The sequence below is a fragment of the Gavialis gangeticus genome, unplaced genomic scaffold (genome assembly GCF_001723915.1).
Source record: "Gavialis gangeticus isolate Ggan-Ray unplaced genomic scaffold, GavGan_comp1, whole genome shotgun sequence".
NCBI classification, from domain to species: Eukaryota; Metazoa; Chordata; order Crocodylia; family Gavialidae; genus Gavialis; species Gavialis gangeticus.
In genome coordinates this window covers 96,580,435-96,600,475 of record NW_017729032.1, presented here as the reverse complement: position 1 = coordinate 96,600,475, position 20,041 = coordinate 96,580,435, and the positions used below count along the sequence as shown (strand labels likewise).

Here is a 20,041-nt window from a genome sequence, read left to right as displayed (position 1 = left end):
TAAAATACTAAAATTAACTATTTTAGGGAACTATAACGTGTGGCTATTTTGTACAGAAAAAAACTAGATATGCACGTGTTTTGATTGATGCCTGCACAATTTTGGTAGTCAATATTTCTGAAAAATAGCCACTAACGTAAGTGAGTCTTCATTACAACATCAGCGGTTTACACATACCAAGTTTATCTAAAAACCTTACTGTTTTTGTCCCACATTTACTGTTTTTTTCCAAACTAGATTTTTCTGTACTGTGTCTACAAGATAATGATCAAGCCTAAGCTTGTTTATATTTTAACTCTAAAGCCTTTTTTAAAAAAGTTAACTGAATTATAGTGGCATCAGCATCTGTCAATCAGTGCTCACTTTTTCTGAGCTGGCAGGGTAATGACCATTAACATTGGAACCCCTCATTATAGTGAAGCTGAGTGTGTGTTAAGAGGATCAGGATCAGACAATTAAGGTGGAGAGCAGTTCAACTAGTTTAACATACAGTGACTTTTGAGAAAAGAAGGTTAGCTAGAAATACTATAATTTGACATACAGATTTGTAGAAGCTATTTGGAGTTGCAGATTTTCTATAAATTTATATCTAGCATTATTATTTTACCAACCTTTTAAAGAGGAGTAATAAGATTACATTAAATAAACACCAATTAAAAGTATATCTAAGGAAGCAAATCTTCAGTTGTGTTAAATAAAAGCAAAAAGAACTTGAGTAGCTGCTTTAAAGAGCTTTGTTATAAAAAAAGTAAGCTAAAGCTTCTTACTTAAAAGACCATCCAAAACCAAACAGAGCCTAGGCATAAAGTAAATAGGTATGAAAAATAACAGACAAGTTTTTTTCAGGAACTAAGTCAGTGATTCTCAATCAATATGATGGGCACCCTGGAGTGCTGTAAGGTCCTTTGAAGGAGGAAGTAGGAGGAGGTAAGTAAGGTGTAAGGAGATAAGCAGGTAAGGGCAGGCCCAGGCTCTTCCTGCGTAGCTGCTCCCCTTACTCTTTCCCCCTCTGCAAGACAGCCTTTTAATACATAAATTAGATTTTGAAATGGAGTGTTGCTCAAGTTCACAAAAGTTATGCAAGAGTACCTCAAGCCTAAGAGGGGTGCCTAAAAAAGGTTAAGATCTGTTAAACTAGATGGAAGACCAAGAAGTTTCTTGGACTGTATGAATAGAACTGTTAGATAAATTTACCACCAGTCCAAGACAAAAAAAAAAAAATCTTTTCAGATCAGCTAAGACACTTGTGTTGTACTTTAGTTCTTGTCACCTTGAACATAGGACTGGCAGTAGATCACAAGGGACTTCATCATAAATACCAAGGAGTGGGCGGTGGGGAAGGTTGTTTTTGTATTAAAAGAAAGCACTATTTTTTCAGAGATAGATCCAGTCGTCCTGGGAGGTAGGAAAGAAAAACCCCCAAATGTTTATGCCTATGTTTCAGTCTTTTTATGAAGAAAGTAAGGATCCCCAACCCTTACAACTAAGCCATATAAACATAAAGGCTAAACAGTACCAAAGACAACAAGAGTATTTTTATCTTGTTTACAATTCTAAATATTAAGAGAAAAACAGCATTATTAGAATCCACAAAACCAAGCGAATAGACAGAACAAAGACTAGACTCTCTGAGTAGCAAATTCATGTATCAAGTTAAATAATTATTTAAGCAGCTAGAAAAAGTAAAACTTTTTCTCCTTTTTCTTCATGTGGTATAAGTAGCTAAAGAACTCTAAAACCCCCTTCCCCTCTCTCCAGCAAAAACTCTTAAAGTAGTATTACTTGTCTTTTCATTTTCTACTCAGCTGTATAGAAAGGGTAATGTACTGCTGGATTCCTTATATCAGTACAACCCTAGCTCCTCCTCTTTTAGGAGTTGCCTCTACCATTATTAAAGAAAGCAATACAGCACCTACTGGGCATGCTCTTTAGAAGTAAGCTTCCTTAAAAAGGAGCTAGTTTTCTTTCATTTCTCTTCTTTTCTTCATGTCTCAGATAAAAGCTTATGCTATATTTCAGTCTGTAACCAGATACAGGAGACAAACTTTCCCAGAAGTAAGTTTTTACCCACTGCTTCTTTTTGGGGTGCTATATTTAAGTATATTGCTTGTAAAACTAAGAGTAATAACACTAAAACTTAAGGAAATTCTCTTTTTTGTTAGCTGTTCTAAATGAGCAAATACTCAATATGAAACATTTTGTTGGTAAATCAACAAATTTGTTCTTTAGAATTGTCTTATCCTTTATTATCTACAGGTGTTAAGAATCAAAAAACCTCACTGTCAATCACTATTTTACCACATATGTGCAGTGCTCTTTCTTTCTTTTTTACCTTGTAAATAAAGCTCTAAGGTCCAGCAACAAGTCCCAACCTAGCCCAGCCCATACTTTGTTAGCTTTAAAATTATTGTTTTTAAAAATAGAATAAACATAAGTTAAAAGCATAGGTCCATTTTAATGTTTGGAATTTCAGACTATTATAAGTCTTCCCATATTGCCCTAAAAAAAGGAACATGAAGTCAGCAAACGAGCTGACTTTCAGGAATATCCATGTTGTAAATTAATCTTATAAATGCAAGAGAGATTTCCTGTCTGTCTGATTTTAAGTATTTCAAACTACTAAGAAGTTTGAGAGTCCGAAACATACGCTCTTTTGTAAACTTCTGCTTTGTTGCCTCCATGATTCCCACTTCCGTTCAGCTTCTCTGCATTTTTTTTTTTTTTGTGATACTCCTGGTTTTTGTGTTGTTTGCTCTATTTTGGCAGTTGTTTCCAAGTTCTGTCTCTTCCCTTCTCTTGTTCATCACAACGACCTTTCCAGGACTCTCTTAAGAAGGAAGCTGCTTCCTTTACAGCCTCCTCCTGCGGCCTTCCAACGCATTGCAGACTTATCTTGAATGCTGTATGTACAGCTACTTCCGGACTCCAGCAGCTGTCTCGCTGCAGCTGTGTGGCAGAGAGAACTCTGGACCACTGTCTCTCTTTAGTGGTTCCATTTCACTCCTAAATCCCAAAACAGCATGTAAGCAAACGGCATTTGCTTGGCAATGCTTCAGAATAAAGAGGTGCTGTTCCAATAAGGGAGTGAGGCATGAGGAACCCATTTCCCAGGATAAAGATGTGATGGGATGAAGGATTACAATCCTGATGCTTCACAGAACACCTGTGCCTCAGTCATGAGACTGGTTATTCCTTTATAACTTTCTCTGTCTTCATTTGTTTCTCTATCCTGTTTATTCCTTTGCAGTCTCCTATTTTTCCTCATGCTAGTAAGTTTATTGCTTTCTTTAGACAGGAAAGCTATGGAGTAAATAAATGATTTAGAATAGCTGTTCTAGTCTAATATGGATACTGTTACAGACTAAGTCACTCTTGTTCTAGAATAACGTCTGTGCTTTATTAGCAAGAGAACTGTTTTGGGAAAAGAATCGCGCTCGCTCTGGAATAGCGTCCAAACACAAAGCTCTTCTAGAATAGCTTTTGTACTATTCCAGTCAGTGGTCCCATTGGGACAAGGCCTCTACATAGAATAAGCAGCCTAGGAACAATTACCTTCTGTGGATTACTTGGTTGAGTAACTTCAAAAATGCTAAAAGCGTGGGAGGGGTATTTGTAGGAAAACAAAGGGTATGTATGTATAAGTCCACACCATTTCTAGTCTTTTTCCTTTACAGACAGCCTTGTTGTTTAGTTGCTGCTGCTACTTGGATGACTTGAACACTGTATGCTGATGCATGTAATGCAGCTTGAACCTGTGATAGTAGTTAAACTTGGTTTAGGGACCTGCAAAGCTGGAAAAAAGCAGTAAAGACTACAAATGGGTTCAGGTGCTCATTACTTTGACTAAGGTGTCTGGAAAATAAGTTAGGATGCTTGTTCCTTTTTTTCAAATAGTGCTACAAGGGTTTAAAGCACTTAACAAAAGTGAGTGGATATTTATTTTCATTTTAGGTTACTGTTTTCCCCTCACTTCCCTCCCCTCTCTTCCTGCCCCTTCCACCCCCTGCCTTTTCCTTGTGCAGTTTTTAGTTTGCCTGTAGTCTGGGAATTGGCAGCAGGGTTGGAAATAAAATAAGGTTGCCTTAGCCCTCAAGTTCCTACCTCTGGTCCCACAAGGGAACTAGAGCTTGAATTAGGTTAGAAAATACACTCTTTAATAATTTAATACAGCTAAAACCTTTTAAGGCTGAGCAGTCTACTGTCATCTCAGATCCCAAGAACACATAATTGGTGGTTTCATTAAAGCTGGGTTTTTAAATACAATGTATGTTCCATGTTATTGGAACTAAATAGGGAAGCTTAAGAACAATACACATCATTTCATAAAATGCATTTGTGCCCCAAGCCATGGCATCTGAAAAAGTTTAATACTATGGGTGTGTTGATAAAAGCTTCACATTGCAGGCCTCTGGGGCGAGCAGGCAGCAGGGATTTGTTGTATATTTATATCCACTTAATTAGGAATCTTAGGATTCTTTGCTAGCAAGTTAAATCTCAAGTTATCATCTCAAGTCAGTTGTGCTGGGAGAGGAAAATCTCTGAATTTTTTTTACAGTAGTTAATAAAATGTATGTAAAGCCACATCTGTCACAGCACATCTTAGAGACTAATGGCATATAGTTAAGTACATGTTAGCATGCTCTTCATGGTATCACATTTCATATGATGCAACTTTCATCATATGAAATCTTGCAAGTGCAGTTTTGAAAGTCAGGCCAGGACTAGTTCTGCTATGACCAAAGAATCCTCTTAACACTTCTATTGCAATAGGCCACAACTGGAACACAGGCTGCATTGTGATATGTTCTGTACAAACACAAATGGAGATGTGATGTTTTCTTAGCCTGCAATCTCTTCAGGAAAGCATCAAAAGTGACAAACAGAAATGATTAATAAGGGGGACAATGAAATTGCTCATTTGCTCTTTTATTTTAGAAGTATAGGTATCCATAATACCCAAGAATAGGCAAACCAACTATAGGCAGTGCAATAGAATTGGATCTCCAGAAAGGGTCTGAAGGATGAGAGGGTAATGGAACACATGACTTGGTGCAGGCAGTGGATTGTATATATGAAGAGTAGCTTGGAGGAATGCAAATATGCATTTATTATAATAAAGTGTCAACCAGAATAAAAAAGCTGGCCTCTTTGGCTGAACAAAAAAAGTGGGGTGTGTTGGTGGAGAATATGATAAGAGAAGACTGGAGAAGCATGAAGAACTTTGAGTGTGAGAATGCAGGGTGCCTATACATGTGCATTGAGGCTGCTCTGATGCACTGTAATTGCAGCGTATCGGAGCAGACTCGATTTATAGAGCTCATTCGAGCTTTAGTTAAAGCACCCCTGCTGTCACTTTTCAGCATGGAGACCCTGATGCATGTGATGTTCTGGGTGCTTTAATTAGAGCGGCTCTCAGAGCACATATATAAATACCCATGGAGTCTGAACTTAACCTTGTAAACATAGGAAACAAGTCAAGGAAAAGGTATGGTCAAAGCGACAGTCAAAATGTCGGCATCTGTGTTGCAGTTGTATTGGAGAGAGTTGATGGGTGTCAGGGCTGTAGAGGGAGGAGTTTTAGAGTAGGGAAAGATAAAGTGTAATGAGGACTGTATATAAGTCTGAGCAGAATGTAACGGAGAAATCACAGACATACTTTGCTATGGATCTCAAAGTAAGAAATAAAGAGATTATGACTTTCATGTTAAAATGGATAATGCTTGAGCTGTGGGAAAGTCACTTGTAAAATGATTGTATTTACAGTGGAGCATTGATAGCTACATGTTAGGTAGGCCTGTGGTTCTCCAACAAAAAAGCTGATATGTAAATGCCAAGCTTGTATTATGTTCCAGTGTCTTTGCTTTTTAAAAATCTAGTCACTGCTTCCATTTTGCAGTGGTTTCGATGGGGATTTGTAAGCAATATGTCTGCAAACTGTTCTGGACTTGCTCCATGACTTGTTTGAACTCACTCATTACATCCAAGAAGCGTGGTCATAAGAATGGCCCATATGCCAAGTCATTGTTCAAATGGCCTATTGCCCAGTGGCTTTAAAGCATAGCTGGATAAAAATGTTATGACTGCCAACTAAAATGATAAAGGTGGTGCTGTAAGCACTTCTGAGTTTTTAAAGTACATGAAGTCTGAGAGCCTCTTGCGCAGGTGTATAGAATAGCTTGCAGGTGTAATCCTTGCAGGTGCAATCCTTTGTTTTAATGGCTTTTAAGTAGGGAGTCTAATACAGTTAGTCCTTTTGAAAGCTAATGTATAAGGCAAAGGGATTAAGAAGTTATTCAGTTTAATGTTAGATCTGAGGAATTGGTATAAAGAAGCCATAAACCATTTAACATATTTGGCAAGGCATTTTATTTTCATAAACTATTTTTATGAAATATTTACCTACCTATTTTACTTACAGTTCTCATTTTATTCCCTTCATGTCATTGATGGCCAACTGTCTAACAAGTGATCCTCTCACTTTTATTAGAATCCAAATTCTTAATTATTTGGAACCTGTTGCTTTATATCAAGAGACTCGGAACTAGCGCCAGCTCATTTTGTACAAAGTCTCTTTCCACCAGTAGTTTTTGTGGCTGTACAGTTTAAGCCTGAGGGTAGTTGTGAAGAAAGAGTCAGTGCTGTGACTTGGAGAACATTGTGACTTACTGGAAAAGGTGGCTATTACCTCTTAGAACACTCTCTTTTTTGTCAAAAGAGCAGGAGTTTTTTTCTTCGTGAATCATTGAGCAGTATCACTGTAAGAAGAAAGAAAATAGCTTTAGATTTTTGTGGCAAAATCTCGTACACAGAAACAATGACTGAACTAGAAACTCTTTTCTGTCCTTTCAAAAAAAAAAAAAAAAAGGCACTTGCAGTTCCATTTCGCAGCAGGTTAAATAACAAGCACTGAGTAATGACCTTAATCTGTGTTTAGAGTTCTCATTTATGATAAATGAAATGCCATGCAGATAGGATCGGTGTTTTTTGGGTTTCTTTTTTTTTTTTTTGTTTCAAATTCTTGTCTGAAATGGAGTGCAACTAATACTGCACATAATTCTGCGAAGGAGGTATAGGCACAGTATGTAGTTACTTGAATGGCATCTCCATTGATTTAAATCTTGTTCCATTAATAATTCGTGCCAATACCCAGCTTTTCTTGCACTGGAAAATGCCTGCAGAAACCACTTATTCTGCAAATCCTTCCAGCTTATTAATGCAACTAGAACCATTAAATCCAATGGGACTATCAACTTGAATAATGAAGAGGCAGTTCGGCAGAGTAACCTTACTTCTCTACTCAGGCTTTTATGTGGGCGATCCTATATAATATCTATACTGTTGTAATTAATTAGTTGTTGACCGTATGGAAATGGAAGGCAAATTGTTTTGAAAGTAATTTTCAAATGATCCCATGTCTCTGGCACTTATTTCTGTTTTCTTTCAGTTCAGGTTGGCATGCAAATACTACGGCATTGGTTTTTCTGTAACTGTTCCTATTTTATTTAAATAGGTGTAAACTGGATTCCCAGTTCAAGTGCCAGAACTGCCTTGTTAGTGATTTAACATAAAACAATTCAGACATAGGCTATCAGATTTGCTTCAGGGAAGGTTGTCATCAGACTTACAGCATCAATTTTCTTTTCCATCAAAATATTCCGTTGTGGCTCTGAAACTAGAATCTAAAGAATCATTTTGAGGAATCTCATGGAGTACATAAGCTGTGACCAGTGGGCATAGTCCTGCAGCCCATGCTAGGGCAGGACTATGGGACTGGCCTCCATATATCATTAGTCTTTCATAGCTGCTAAATAGTATTACGTTAATTCAATGGTGACTTGTCTTTTTTAAAAGATACCACAGCTCTTCGGCAAATGTGAAGGCACATATCCAGCAATGTATTCAAAGAAGGAGGGGTGCAAGTGTGGGGTGTGCTTATGCACCTTCTTTTGCTTGCTGCTTGTCTAAGCTGTTTCCCTTGTGTGGTAAGAGCAAAAAGCAAGATGGTAAGGTACTGTAAATCATAGGACCAACATCCTGCTTTGATTTTGTGTGCGTGTGTTTGGTGTCTTTTTTCTTTCCCCCACCCCCTGCACCCCTAAACATTGTTTTTAGGTTTGCTCTGAGACTTCTTAAGATGTTTGCAGTGCTAAATATAGCTCCAGTGCTGCAAACGCAAAGTTGTCTGGTAGTGGGTAAAGTTTGCTTATTATTATGACAAGACAAAGCACTTGTCTCTGCTAGTCAGGTCTGTTGGGGTCCATGTTATACTTTTTTTAATAGCCTCGGAGGGATGTGATCATTTTCCACTGATAATAAGATTGCTGCAAATATGAAAAATTAATTTTGGGCAGTTAAAAAATTCCCCTTCCCCTCCCTCTTGGGAAACTGTTATGCTTTCCTGAAAAGTATGAGTCTTGTTACCACCTTTCTTGCTCCCATCTTAGGTTTTTTCCAAAATGTCTTTTTGGTTCACAGTTTTTCAGTAATCTGTAAGATGACCCAGTCACCCCTTGAAAACCTCTCCAGTTTCAATCCATTAAAGGTTTCGGTTAGTCTTTCTGCTACAAACTCCCCTTTCCACAGATTATACTAATTTACACCATCACTTTGAATTCGGTCATTTGTGAACGTGCGGCATGCAACACAAGTAGCCTATGGTCTAGAGTCTGTCGAATGCTGTCACACATTTTCTTCAAGTGTCTCTCCGGGCCATATATTTTTCAGTGCACTAATAATTGAGTGCCCAGAGCCAGTTAGCCTAAACCATGTAACATTCCAACTAATTAAATAGCAGGTGGGGGACAACATGCATCCAGACACTTGGGGAAGTTAAGGGGAGGTTAGATCACATTAAAAATAGCCACCCAATCTAACTTAATTTGCAGACCCTACGCTTGGATCCCTAGTTAGGAGGATCCAAGTGCAAAATGTACAGAAGCTCAAGAAGTTGAAATCAATCTAAAAATGGCCAACCTGATTTAGTTAACCTTGCCTCTGATGTTGTCTAACTTTTTAGAGTTGATTTGACAAGATCAGTCTAACTAAACTTTTGAACAGTTCCCAGGGCAGTACTGGGGCTATGAAAGCCTAGCCACTGGCCCCAACCCCAAAGCTGCATTCTTCCTACCCACCACTGTGTGGACCAGCCAGGCCCCCCCACCTCTCATAGATTCATAGATGTTTGAGTCGGAAGGGACATCAATAGATCATCAAGTCCAACCCCCTGCATAGGCAAGAAAGAGTGCTGGGTTCAGATGACCCCAGCCAGATGCCTATCTAACCTCCTCTTGAAGACCCCCAGGGTAGGGGAGACCACCACCTCCCTTGGGAGCCCATTCCAGATTTTGGCCACTCTAACTGTGAAGAAGTTCTTCCTAATGTCCAGTCTAAATCTGCTCTCTGCTAGCTTATGGCCATTATTTCTTGTAACCCCCAGGGGCGCCTTCGTGAGTAAAGCCTCACCAATTCCCTTCTGCGCCCCCATGATGAATTTATAGGCAGCCACAAGGTCACCTCTCAACCTTCTTTTGCGGAGGCTGAAGAGGTCCAGGTGCCCTAGTCTCTCCTCGTAGGGCTTGGCCTGCAAGCCTTTCTCTGGACCCTCTCCAGGTTATCCATATCCCTCTTGAAGTGTGGCACCCAAAACTGGATGCAGTACTCCAACTGCGGTCTGACCAGTGCCCGACAGAGGGGAAGTATCTCCTCCTTCGTTCTGTTTGTCATGCATCTGCTGATGCACATTAAAGTGCCATTAGCTTTGCTGATGACCTTGTCACGCTGACGACTCATGTTCATGTTGGAGTCCACTAGGACTCCGAGATCTCTTTCCCGCTTCCGTGCTGCCGAGCAGGTCATTTCCTAGGCAGTAGGTGTGCTGGACATTTTTCCTCCCTAGGTCCAGCACTTTGCATTTCTCCTTGTTAAATCGCATTCTATTGTTTTCTGCCCATTTGTCCAACCTGTCCAGGTCTGCCTGTAGTTGTTCCCTGCCCTCCGGCATGTACACTTCTCCCCACAGTTTTGTATCATCTGCAAACTTGGACAGAGTACACTTTACTCCCTCATCCAAGTCACTGATGAAAACATTGAAGAGTATCGGTCCAAGAACTGAGCCCTGCGGGACCCCACAGCCCACATCCTTCCAGGTTGATACTGACCCATCCACCACCACTCTGGGTACGACCCTCTAGCCAATTTGCCACCCATTGGACTGTAACCATCCAAGTCACAGCCTCTTAATTTGTCCACCAGTATGGGGTGGGATACTGTATCAAAGGCCTTCCTGAAATCTAAACAATATCTACCCCTACTCCTGCGTCCAGGTATTTTGTAACCTGGTCATAAAAAGAGACTAGATTAGTCAGGTATGACCTACCTGCTACGAGCCCATGCTGGTTTCCCTGCAGCATAATTTTTCCTGCTGGGCTTTCACATATATGAGCCTTAATAATCTTTTTCAAAGACTTTACCAAGGATGGAGGTGAGACTGACTGGCCTGTAGTTGCCCCCCCCACCCCTCCATGGCTGCCAAGCCCTGCCACATCCTGCAAGCTATTGCTGGTACTAGTTTTACTGGCATTTGCTGATGCCAGGAGCCAAGGAAGTAGGTTGGAGTGGGAGGTGGGGCAGGCAGGATGAGGGGGGTTGATTCACTGTGGGGGTTGGTCTGTCTGAGGGTGGGGGGTTGGGGAGGCTGAAAAAAAAATCCTGGATCCTGGGGGTGAGGAAGAGCATCCTCCAAACCCCCTTGAAGACCCCACTAGTCCCCTGATCCCACCAAGCCCCTCTGACCCTGCTTGCCCCCCAATCCATCCAGTCCCCCTGGCAAACTTCACTGTCCCCCATGACTTTTTTTTCCTTCCCCCTGCAGAGCCTGTCTGCCCTCTTGATTCTTCCAAATCCCTCCACTAGCCCCTCCCATCCTGACTTACCTTAGATTAGGTGGCCATTTTTAACTTGATCTAACCTCCCCAAATGTCTGTACCTACCCCTGGTTTTATGTATGATGTTTGGGAACTAAATCCATGTACTAAAATATCACAAGATGTGGAAGTCGTGGGAAAGCAGTGAACAGTGAGGTGGTCCACTAGCAAAGCTTATGGGCAAGCACTAGCACTGTCCCTAATGAAAGACTGGGAGGGTGAAGGGCAGGAAGGAGAGAAGGCAATGCGACTAGATGCTAAAACAAGTTATTGGCCTTCTATGTATACCCCATGTTTACGAAGATGAGGGGTGAGGTCATCCCCTAGACACTGGAAGTCGTGGACTAAAATGGTGATGGATGACGAATCTCTTTTCCCTTTCTCGTATTTCCTCTCTCCCAATTCAGTGTTCCTGGCTCCTTGTGTCCATCTCCTGGCTGACTAGAGTCAATGTTTAAAATGTGAACTGGTCTCATTTGGTTCTTTTTATTAGCCTTTGAGTTACAATAAGAGGGGTGTTGAAGACTTCAGTTTTGGGGAGTCTAGTGTTTTTGTTGCTTGTCACTATAAGCTGCTCAGAGCCTTTCTGGAGAGGGTAGGATATACATTCAAGTAATAGTATACATTCAATGTGTTTATTTGCAAAGCATGTTGCTATTTCAAAAGCAGAGCACGGAACCTTTCACTTGATTTCAATGGCTTAAATGAACTTTGCTGAAATTCTGAATAGTTACATACATATAAACAGGTTTTTTTACTGGACTTTTGTTGACTTCATTAAAATTGTTACCAATTTAAGAAGTCTTAACACAGTAACGCTATAACAGCCAAAATGGCTAACTTATTTAGTGCTTTTCAAAGAACTTTCACTATTACAAGTTATAAATCATCAAAGGTATATGTTTCACACTTGTACTTTGCTTAATGTCTATATTTTGACCAGTTACTTAGATGTGGTATATCCCTTGTTACTGCTGTTGTAATAGCTTGATACTGTATCTAAGTTCAGGCTCTTCCTATTTGGGCAGACATCTGTGTGGGGTGTTGAAGGCCTGGAAGGAGAGAGTCTCTGCCTTGAAGAACCTGAAGCCTAAATATTTTTAAATGTAAAATGGGAAACTGATATGAAAGGAGGCAGTAACTTTCCCAAGGTTACCTGAAAGGACAGTGGCAAACTCAGGTGTCATACATATGAACAGATAACCAGTAGTCATTAAGTTTTCACTTTGGAGTTAAACTGGCAGACATGCATTCCTAGTGTTTTCCTGTATGCGTCTTCCTCTGACTAATTAGCTATTTGAACTGATGATAAAACTGCTGAGGGTAAATAAGCAAGCTTCCTTCAAATAGACTGAAATATATTGCTATGTTGCAAACTATACTGAAACACTCAGCAAGATTTGGGTGTATAAATATTGATGTTCAGAGGAAGATTAATGGGTAAATTTGGGCTACTAAAAGATAGCTTTTGATGGGGACAACAGGTTGTAAAACAAAAAAAATCAACATTTCAGTGGCTTAGAGCTGGAGTAGAATTCTTATCAGTGGCTGGTGATTCTCAGACTGGTATCTGATACTATGGTGAGTGTTTTGGGGTTTTTTTGTGCTGTGGTGGTGTTTCTTGTTTATTTACTTTTTTGTACATTTTTCCTTGTAGATTAGAGCAGCATTGGCATACACTGCTCCATTTTGCAAGGGCTTAGTGCTTTGTTTTGGCCTCACGGAACAACACTAGAAAACACATGACATTAATAAATTTCTGGGTGTTGTGGGTTTCCTTGTTGAATAGCTGTCACTGCAAATGAAGGAGATTTTACAATTTTCCCTCTGTGAAAATTTGCTTGTTAGTGTTAATAAGAATGATGGAATAGTTTATAGATTTGTCCTGCTTCTCCTTCCGTAGTCGAAAACCATGCAAGTGGCTTGAAACTTTATTGCTATTTTGCTGCTGGGGGAGAATCTTCCTTTTGTTTTCCCTTCCTGCCCCCTCCCCAACCCTTTTTTAACTGTTTCCCATGCTTAGAGCCTCCAGATACAGCAAACCAATTTTAGTGAGGATGACTGACTCCTGCCTAAGTACAGGCAATCAAAAAGCCCAAGGCTGAATCAATTCAATCTTTGCAGGTTAGTCTAAGCTGTGTAGATGAACTGATAAGCCAGTGAGCAACCATCCACTTTTGATTCCAGAAAAGAAGCCCAGGCCAGAAGCTGGAGGGCACTAAAGCATGCTTGGCTGGAGCAAATAGCATGGGCCAAAGCTAGCTCACCCACCCTGCAAGGGAGGGATGGGACTGGGGCTTTACAGGAAAGGGGCAAAGCATTCTGGGATGCTGCTGGACTGTGAGTGAACTTGAATTTGGAGAGGATCTGGGACAGAAATTCAGTAAATGGATTTAACCTAAATAGGTTAAGTCTGACACTGCATCCATCCGGGTTTATCTTAAATTGGTTTCAGCCATTTTGGAAGTAGTTTATGTGCACTGAACTTCTGTTGTGTTACAGATTAGAACTGCTTTCTGATCACTTACGCCAATTTGTGTAAATTCTGTCCCTAGTGTTCTTTCCAGTCTCTTCATCCTATAACAGAGGACATAAAAAATTCTCGTGTAATTGACACAACCAACTAGGATGGTTGCAGGGTGTTGCTGTAATAATTATCTTTTAAAGAAGTTCTGAAGGCTTTTTATGTTAAACTACTTTTGAGATGTCTTAGTAATAGCTTGGTACAAGTGGAAAAATGAAGCATTTTTCTTATTAGGAACTGGCAATAAACAACACTTCTTGCCACTATTTATATGCTGCCCTTGCCAACAAATGCTCAGAGCAGCTTGCAGTAAGAATCAGAAGCAACATATAAAAGTAAATGAAATAAAACATGAAACAAAAGCTCCTTAAAGAATCACTTCCTAGCTTTGCTTGCTAAATGTCTGTCCAAATAGGAAGGTTTAACTATGTTTCCAAAAGATGGCCAGTCTTGGGTTCTGGGTGTCAATGGGGAAAGAGTTCCAAAGCTGAAGGCTGACTACCAAAAAGATCCTCCCAAATCTTTGCCCCCCAAACTTGGCACATTGATGGTACTAGCAGGGGATTGGTCTCTGCTGATGTTTGGGATTGCAGTGGGGCTTAAGAGAGAAGATGGTCCGTTTAGACATAGGACCTAGAATGTTTAGAGCCTTTTAAGTCAAAAACAGAACTTTGAATTCTGCTTGGGAAGCTATTGAGAGCCTATGCAGACATGGGAGTGCTGTAATAAGGTGCTTCTGGTGACTTGACTACTTATCTGACGTTTTAGTATTTTGTTTTGAACTGGTCATGTGTCTCAAACTGTTCTCCCCCCCAAATTTTAAGCTTGCATATTGCTTTAAAAAAAACAAACCATTAAGTTTAAGGATTTTTATGTCAAATTATTTCAGTGGTTGATGCACTACTCCTTGTGTTATTTTTTTTCCCCCCAAAAGCTTAAGTTGTATGTTTAAACATGTTGTTAGACTGAGTTTGTAGTATGACCATTAGTGCTCCATCCATAAGAACAAACTTACTTGCTATAAATATGTCTGAAGAGGTTCTTGTTCCAGACAAATAAAACTAGCCTTATGTTCTCACAATGTTGTTCTTCTGTTTAGCACTTGGAGACAACTTGTTAAATCAAATACCTTATCAGCAGTATTGTTTGTAGCACAAGACCCCTTTTCCTTTCTTTTTGTTTTAGGTTGGCAATTCTAAAGTGGTATCTGCCAGATTGTTAATCATTGAGGCAGCAGTAATCTCACAGACCTGCAAGAGAGCTGTTCTTTCAATTCATTATCATGTTCAAGAGCAAAGTCTAGGCAAGTCTTTGTGGTGGCAGCTAGTGTCAGGTGTATATATTGATTCTTATGAAATACGCTTTTGAACAAGAGACATTAGAAACTGATTCTAGTTAATGCTGAACATTGTGTTCATCTTGAATACTGTAGCCTCTTTGTGGAACAACAATGGGAATTATTTAGTGTTGTAGAAGGGATTTCCTCTTGAAGATACCAGTGTCTGAGTCCTGGTAATTGAGCTAATTCTCTTACTGCTTGCAAGATTCCTTCATTTCCTTCCAAAACCTAAAAGACTCTGGGTAGCATCCTTTGGTGGCCCAGACAATTACAATACTTAATGAAAAGGCTACATAAAATCCACACGTGCACGAGCTTGTGCACACGCTTTGCTTTTTTTTGTAATTTTAAATCTAAGCATATTCTTTTTACTGAAGGTGGTGTACAGACTTTTTTTGTCGTCTTTGGGAGAGCTATTCCATAGACCATATGTTCAATGTGGGTGTTTTTTATAGATATGATATTTTGTTTATAAAATAACTTGTCCTTTCCTCTCTCTCTCCTTCCCTATTTGCGTATTTTTACTTTACTCTTCTGTTATCTCCAAAGCAATGAAATGGTGAAGTGTAATAAGTAAAATTAATCATCTAATATGAAGGCATTTTAAGTTAAGAATGTTGTAAGTTGTGGGAATCTTGCATGTAACTTGCAGTGTATAGTTTCTTAAGTGAAGACATTGTACTAATATGATCTTCCATAGTAAATTATGATTAGCAAATCAAATTTTTTTGTAGGATGATATAACTGATATTATTCCCTCCATTGTACCTTGGAAAGTTTTTTTTTTCAGCAGCCTTGATCCTTCAATTGGAACTAATTTAAAGTTTTATCATTTATTATCTAAACAGATTAAATGAAACATTCTCAAACAGGGTGTTGCAGCACCCAGCGGTACCTTGGGATCCTTTCAGGGGTGCTTAGTTAAAAAAACAAAAAAAAAAACCCAAAATGAAAAGAAACTTTTAAATGTTAATCTTCATATCTAAATATGCCTTCCTTGGAAAACAGAGTTCTTTAATAATCTTATGTGAACTTTGGTATCAGGCTCCATCTTTTTAAATTCTGTAAAAATGTGTTGTTCCCCAAACAGCTGTTCTTAATTCTGAATATCAATTGTAGTTTTTTTTCTTAAAGCAGATCTTTGATAAGTCACAAGGTAATTATGGTACAATCTTTGTATTGCATGCAAAATGCGGAAATCTAGAAATGTTTCTCTTGGAACGACTTGGAATGTCTTATTCAAAAGAGGGTTGGAAACAAAAGAAGAACGGTTTTGAGGGAACTAAATGGCCTGGAGGAGAGGTCAGCATAACTTTCTTGATGGTTTGTAGAATGAGTCATTAAGTGTTGTGATGCTGCTGCAATGAGCTTGGTGGAATTTTTTAATAGCTTGAGAATCACAATATTAAAGTGCAGCAGTGGCTTTTTACAGAACTCAGTCTTGTAGAAAAAGGATATGCAATGTCAGAGATACAGGTCCCTGGTTTGCTCATGAGCCATAAAGTCTCTTGCTACAGTTTTGTTCACATGCAACCTGTGAGAGTGGTGACCAAATTGCCTCTTAACAGCCAACAGGCTGTGACTGCATTAAATGAGTCTAGTCTGTGATCAGTTTGTTGGACCAGTAACTGGAGCACGAGACACCTGGGGCTTCAAGGTCAACTGTTTATTTTTCAGACATGTTCAGGTCTGCATTTCTGGTTCTAGTTTCCACTAGAAACAGAAGTGCTGAAATACAGGACAGATGTTGTTCTTGTAGTATGACTGTCTGTGCTTAAAGATAAATGAATTCAGAGCTGAGAAATGCAAATCGAGCACTAAATTCTCAATGAATGTGTTCTTAAACATTAGTGTGTACTGAAGTTGACTGTTCTGTCCTCTAACTTCATGAGGTAAGGGTTTTTCCTCACATGTTCAACAGCTGCACTGCAATGAAATAATCCTTTGTGGTTTGCCTAATGTGTGAGCTAATGACTTAGACCAAACTTTCTAATGGGTTTTATGCTTTCCAAGATCATAATGGTAAAAAAAAACCTTATTGTAGTTGGGTTTTTTTTGTTTTGATGGGGCTTGCAGTTTCACTTAACTTAAAGTTGCCCAGAGCTTTCCATTTTGTAAACGTATTTTGAGTTGTTTGAGTTCTCCAAAGATGAACAATCTTACTCTGAAATTTTATATGGGGGGAGGTGTCCTGCCTCGGGATGAGTCAATCACAGGGATGGGAGGGCAAAAAATTGTTGGAGATAAAAGGTGTGTGCACATACATGAATTAGTGTTGGGTGTCTAGCAAGGAAGATGGATGGGAGTGGGAGCAGGTGGGATATGGGTTGGAGCAGATGGCAAAAGGAGGATCAAGCCTAGGAGGTACAGTAGGTGGATGGTGTTTTTGTGCCTACTAGGCTTGTTCCTGTCCAGAATCTGGGATGAAATCTGACTTCTGAGTTGCAGCATTCTTTTAGCATCCCACACTCGCAGAGCCTAATCCACAAAAAATAACAAGCTACTGCTGTTGCTGTATAAACTGCAAATAATGGACTGACTTGGCAATCAGAAAACTGCCTAAGATGGGGCTGTGTGTGGTTAATCTTACCCTGTCTCAAGTGCTCTCAATGCTGTGCTGTTAGTGCCCTTTAAAGGACTAGGTCCTGTTAGTTTCAGGGTAGCAGTTTAGAGACCGGCCATTCTGAGTAACAATGTATCCAGATTTTGAGGGGCAAAACACGAAATTTAGGCTATTTCTGTTCTTTAATAAGCTTGCTGCCTTGCCCATAGTGGTCAGGTTTGTATTGCATCAGGTTATTCATTGAGCTTAAATAGCAGTGATGGGTCTGGTGATCTAAACATTCCCCCCTCCCCCATCCTTTTTTCTTTTTTAAAAAGAAGCTATACGTGCAAGCTAATATTAAGCATATTAAACTGCAAGATCGAGTCCTCAGAAGTTAAATATCATTGCTACCCTATAGGACAATTCATTGTTTAATGGAAAAGTTGAACTCAAGTCTTGCACGATCACAAACAAAATCCTTCTTTCAAGATGTTCTTTTAAAAAAAATGAAACAAGGCTCTTGCAGTCTGCAGTTGGTAAGTAGATAATATGAAACAACTGGGAGGAAAGCTGTGCATCATAAGGAAACAGAAGCAGTCTTAACTTCATCTCTCCATTTCATGTCCCACAACTGTGGGAATGTGTATTGGATTTAATGACTTGTGTCATTTTTAGTTTTCACTTAGAATCCCTATTTTTTTTATGCACTGATTTCATGCATGCTATACTGAGGCCTCTCTTCTGTGCTATTTATTAAGGCAAAGATGGGTAAGTGGGTCCTTCCCCTGCTCATTTTCAAAGCAGTGTAAAATCTCAGCACACTTGAAATGCAGTGGGGGGGGGGCTGGCAAGCCCAGGCTGCCCTGCAACCTCTGCTGGTGTCTTGAGGGATCGCTGTGGCTGTGCTACATGTCCCTTTAAATGTAGACTAAATCAAGAGTACATATGTGCTCATGTAAAGGTTAGAGTTATCAGTTGTAATTTTTGACTACTTAGACTTGTGCCTAGGAGGCTTCATGCACACTAGCATACAAACTATGAAACACACCCTCAGCCTCATCGGATGCCTACATGATTACCCTGAATATGATGAATTACTGAACCCTTACTTCTCCTATGGCCAGTGCTATGGCCCCATGTACAAACTATCTAAGGAAAGAAAGAGTAGAAAATGAACCTGGCTCAATCTCTTTAGTTCTTAAGGATCGGAAACCTGAGAAGAAATTGTTACAAAAAGTATAAACTAGGTCAAATTACTAATGATACACATTAAGGCATGTAAAGATAAAATTGCAAAAGCCAATGCACAGAGAGAGTTGGCCTGACTCCATCCTCCCTCCCCACCCCATCTCTATATCCCAATTGCAGTTTCAGATTCTCAGTCCTTTAAAAATCAGGTCCAGTGAGTGAGTGAGACTGAAAATTAGAAGCTACTTTCTGAGGCCAGAACTTAATTTTTTTTTTTTTTTATTTACTTATTTTAAGTGAGGGGGAAGGGAAGTCTTGTTCTAAACTCGTTAAGAAAAGATGGTTTTAGCCAGTTGATATCAGCCAGTGGCATCTTTTAAAATGCTTTGTCCTGTTTACAGCCCATCTAGACATGAAGTTCTTTTCAATTCCAAATAATGGGTTAACTTTAAATATTCAGTAGAAAATGTTCTTTTGGAGCATTTGGTGTTTGTCTTGACACGTCCTTTGGGTACCTGAAAACATTCCCTTAGGCTAGGGACAGACATTACACATAAACCGATTTAAACCTGTAGCAGAACAGATGTTCAATGCACACAAACCAGTTTGAAAATGGCTGAAACTGGTTTGAGATGAACCTGGTTGGATGTAGTATCAGACTTAACTGATTTGGGTCCAACTAGTTTATGCAATGTGTGTCTCAAACCCCTTCCTGGTTTAAGATAAACCAGATACCCCCAGCATCCCAGCATGCTCTTTGGGCTGGATGTGGCTCTCTTTTTTTTTCCACACCAGAGCTGGCCCCTCTCCTCTGCTCCCTGGCTGGAGCTGTGGCAGAGACTTCAGGTACATCAGGATCTGCCTGGCTTCCCCCTGCTGTACCCCACCTTCCCCTCACTGCTCAAGCAGGAATCCCCCCTCCCATTTCCCACAGCATGGATCTTAGGCATGTGCTATGCTAGCTAATGCTGAGAGGTGTGCGCCTCCAATTTCACTAGAACAGACAGACAGAACAGTGACTGCCTGGAGCATTTTGGAGCTAATCAACAGGTCAGCTAGTAAGCTTTTTTTTTTTTTTTTTTTTTTTTAAGAAGAGTTTGAACTAATGGAGAGAGCCTATTTGTTTTGCTGATGAGGTGATAAAGACTGTTATCAGCTCCGTGCTGGCTTGCTTTCCTGTTAGTTTCTGCAGACAGTATAAAGAAGCAGGGAGGGATAAGGAAAAGCTCCATATCATCAACAGATGCATGCACTGTGCCCCCCCTGCCCCTTGCCTCAGAGTGCTAGCAGGGGGCTGAGGTCTGGCAACAGAAAATGTCCAGTTACAAACCAGTTCAGCCTAGCCAGGTTGGACTAACCTGCAAAGATTGAATCGATTCAGGCTCAAGCTTTTTGAATGTCTGTCTGTAGCCATTGTTTTCTAAAGATAACGCTGCTGTTTTATATACTTTATTTCTTAATGGCTTTCCATTTACAAGTGTGGAAATAAATGCCTCCTTAGCTCCCACTCCAACAGATGACCT

At 39.9% G+C, this 20,041-nt stretch overlaps 1 protein-coding gene across 1 annotated transcript in view; it reads left to right on the top strand.

The window, feature by feature from the left end:
- The first annotated feature begins 1,751 nt into the window (after positions 1 to 1,751).
- The window catches only part of TBC1D4 (TBC1 domain family member 4), a 168,284-nt gene continuing 149,994 nt past the window's right edge, over positions 1,752 to 20,041 (top strand). The window contains exon 1 of the mRNA XM_019524493.1: positions 1,752 to 2,055. Coding sequence (XP_019380038.1) covers positions 1,987 to 2,055 — 69 coding nt within the window. The 5' untranslated portion in view covers positions 1,752 to 1,986. The remainder of the gene's footprint in view (positions 2,056 to 20,041) is intronic.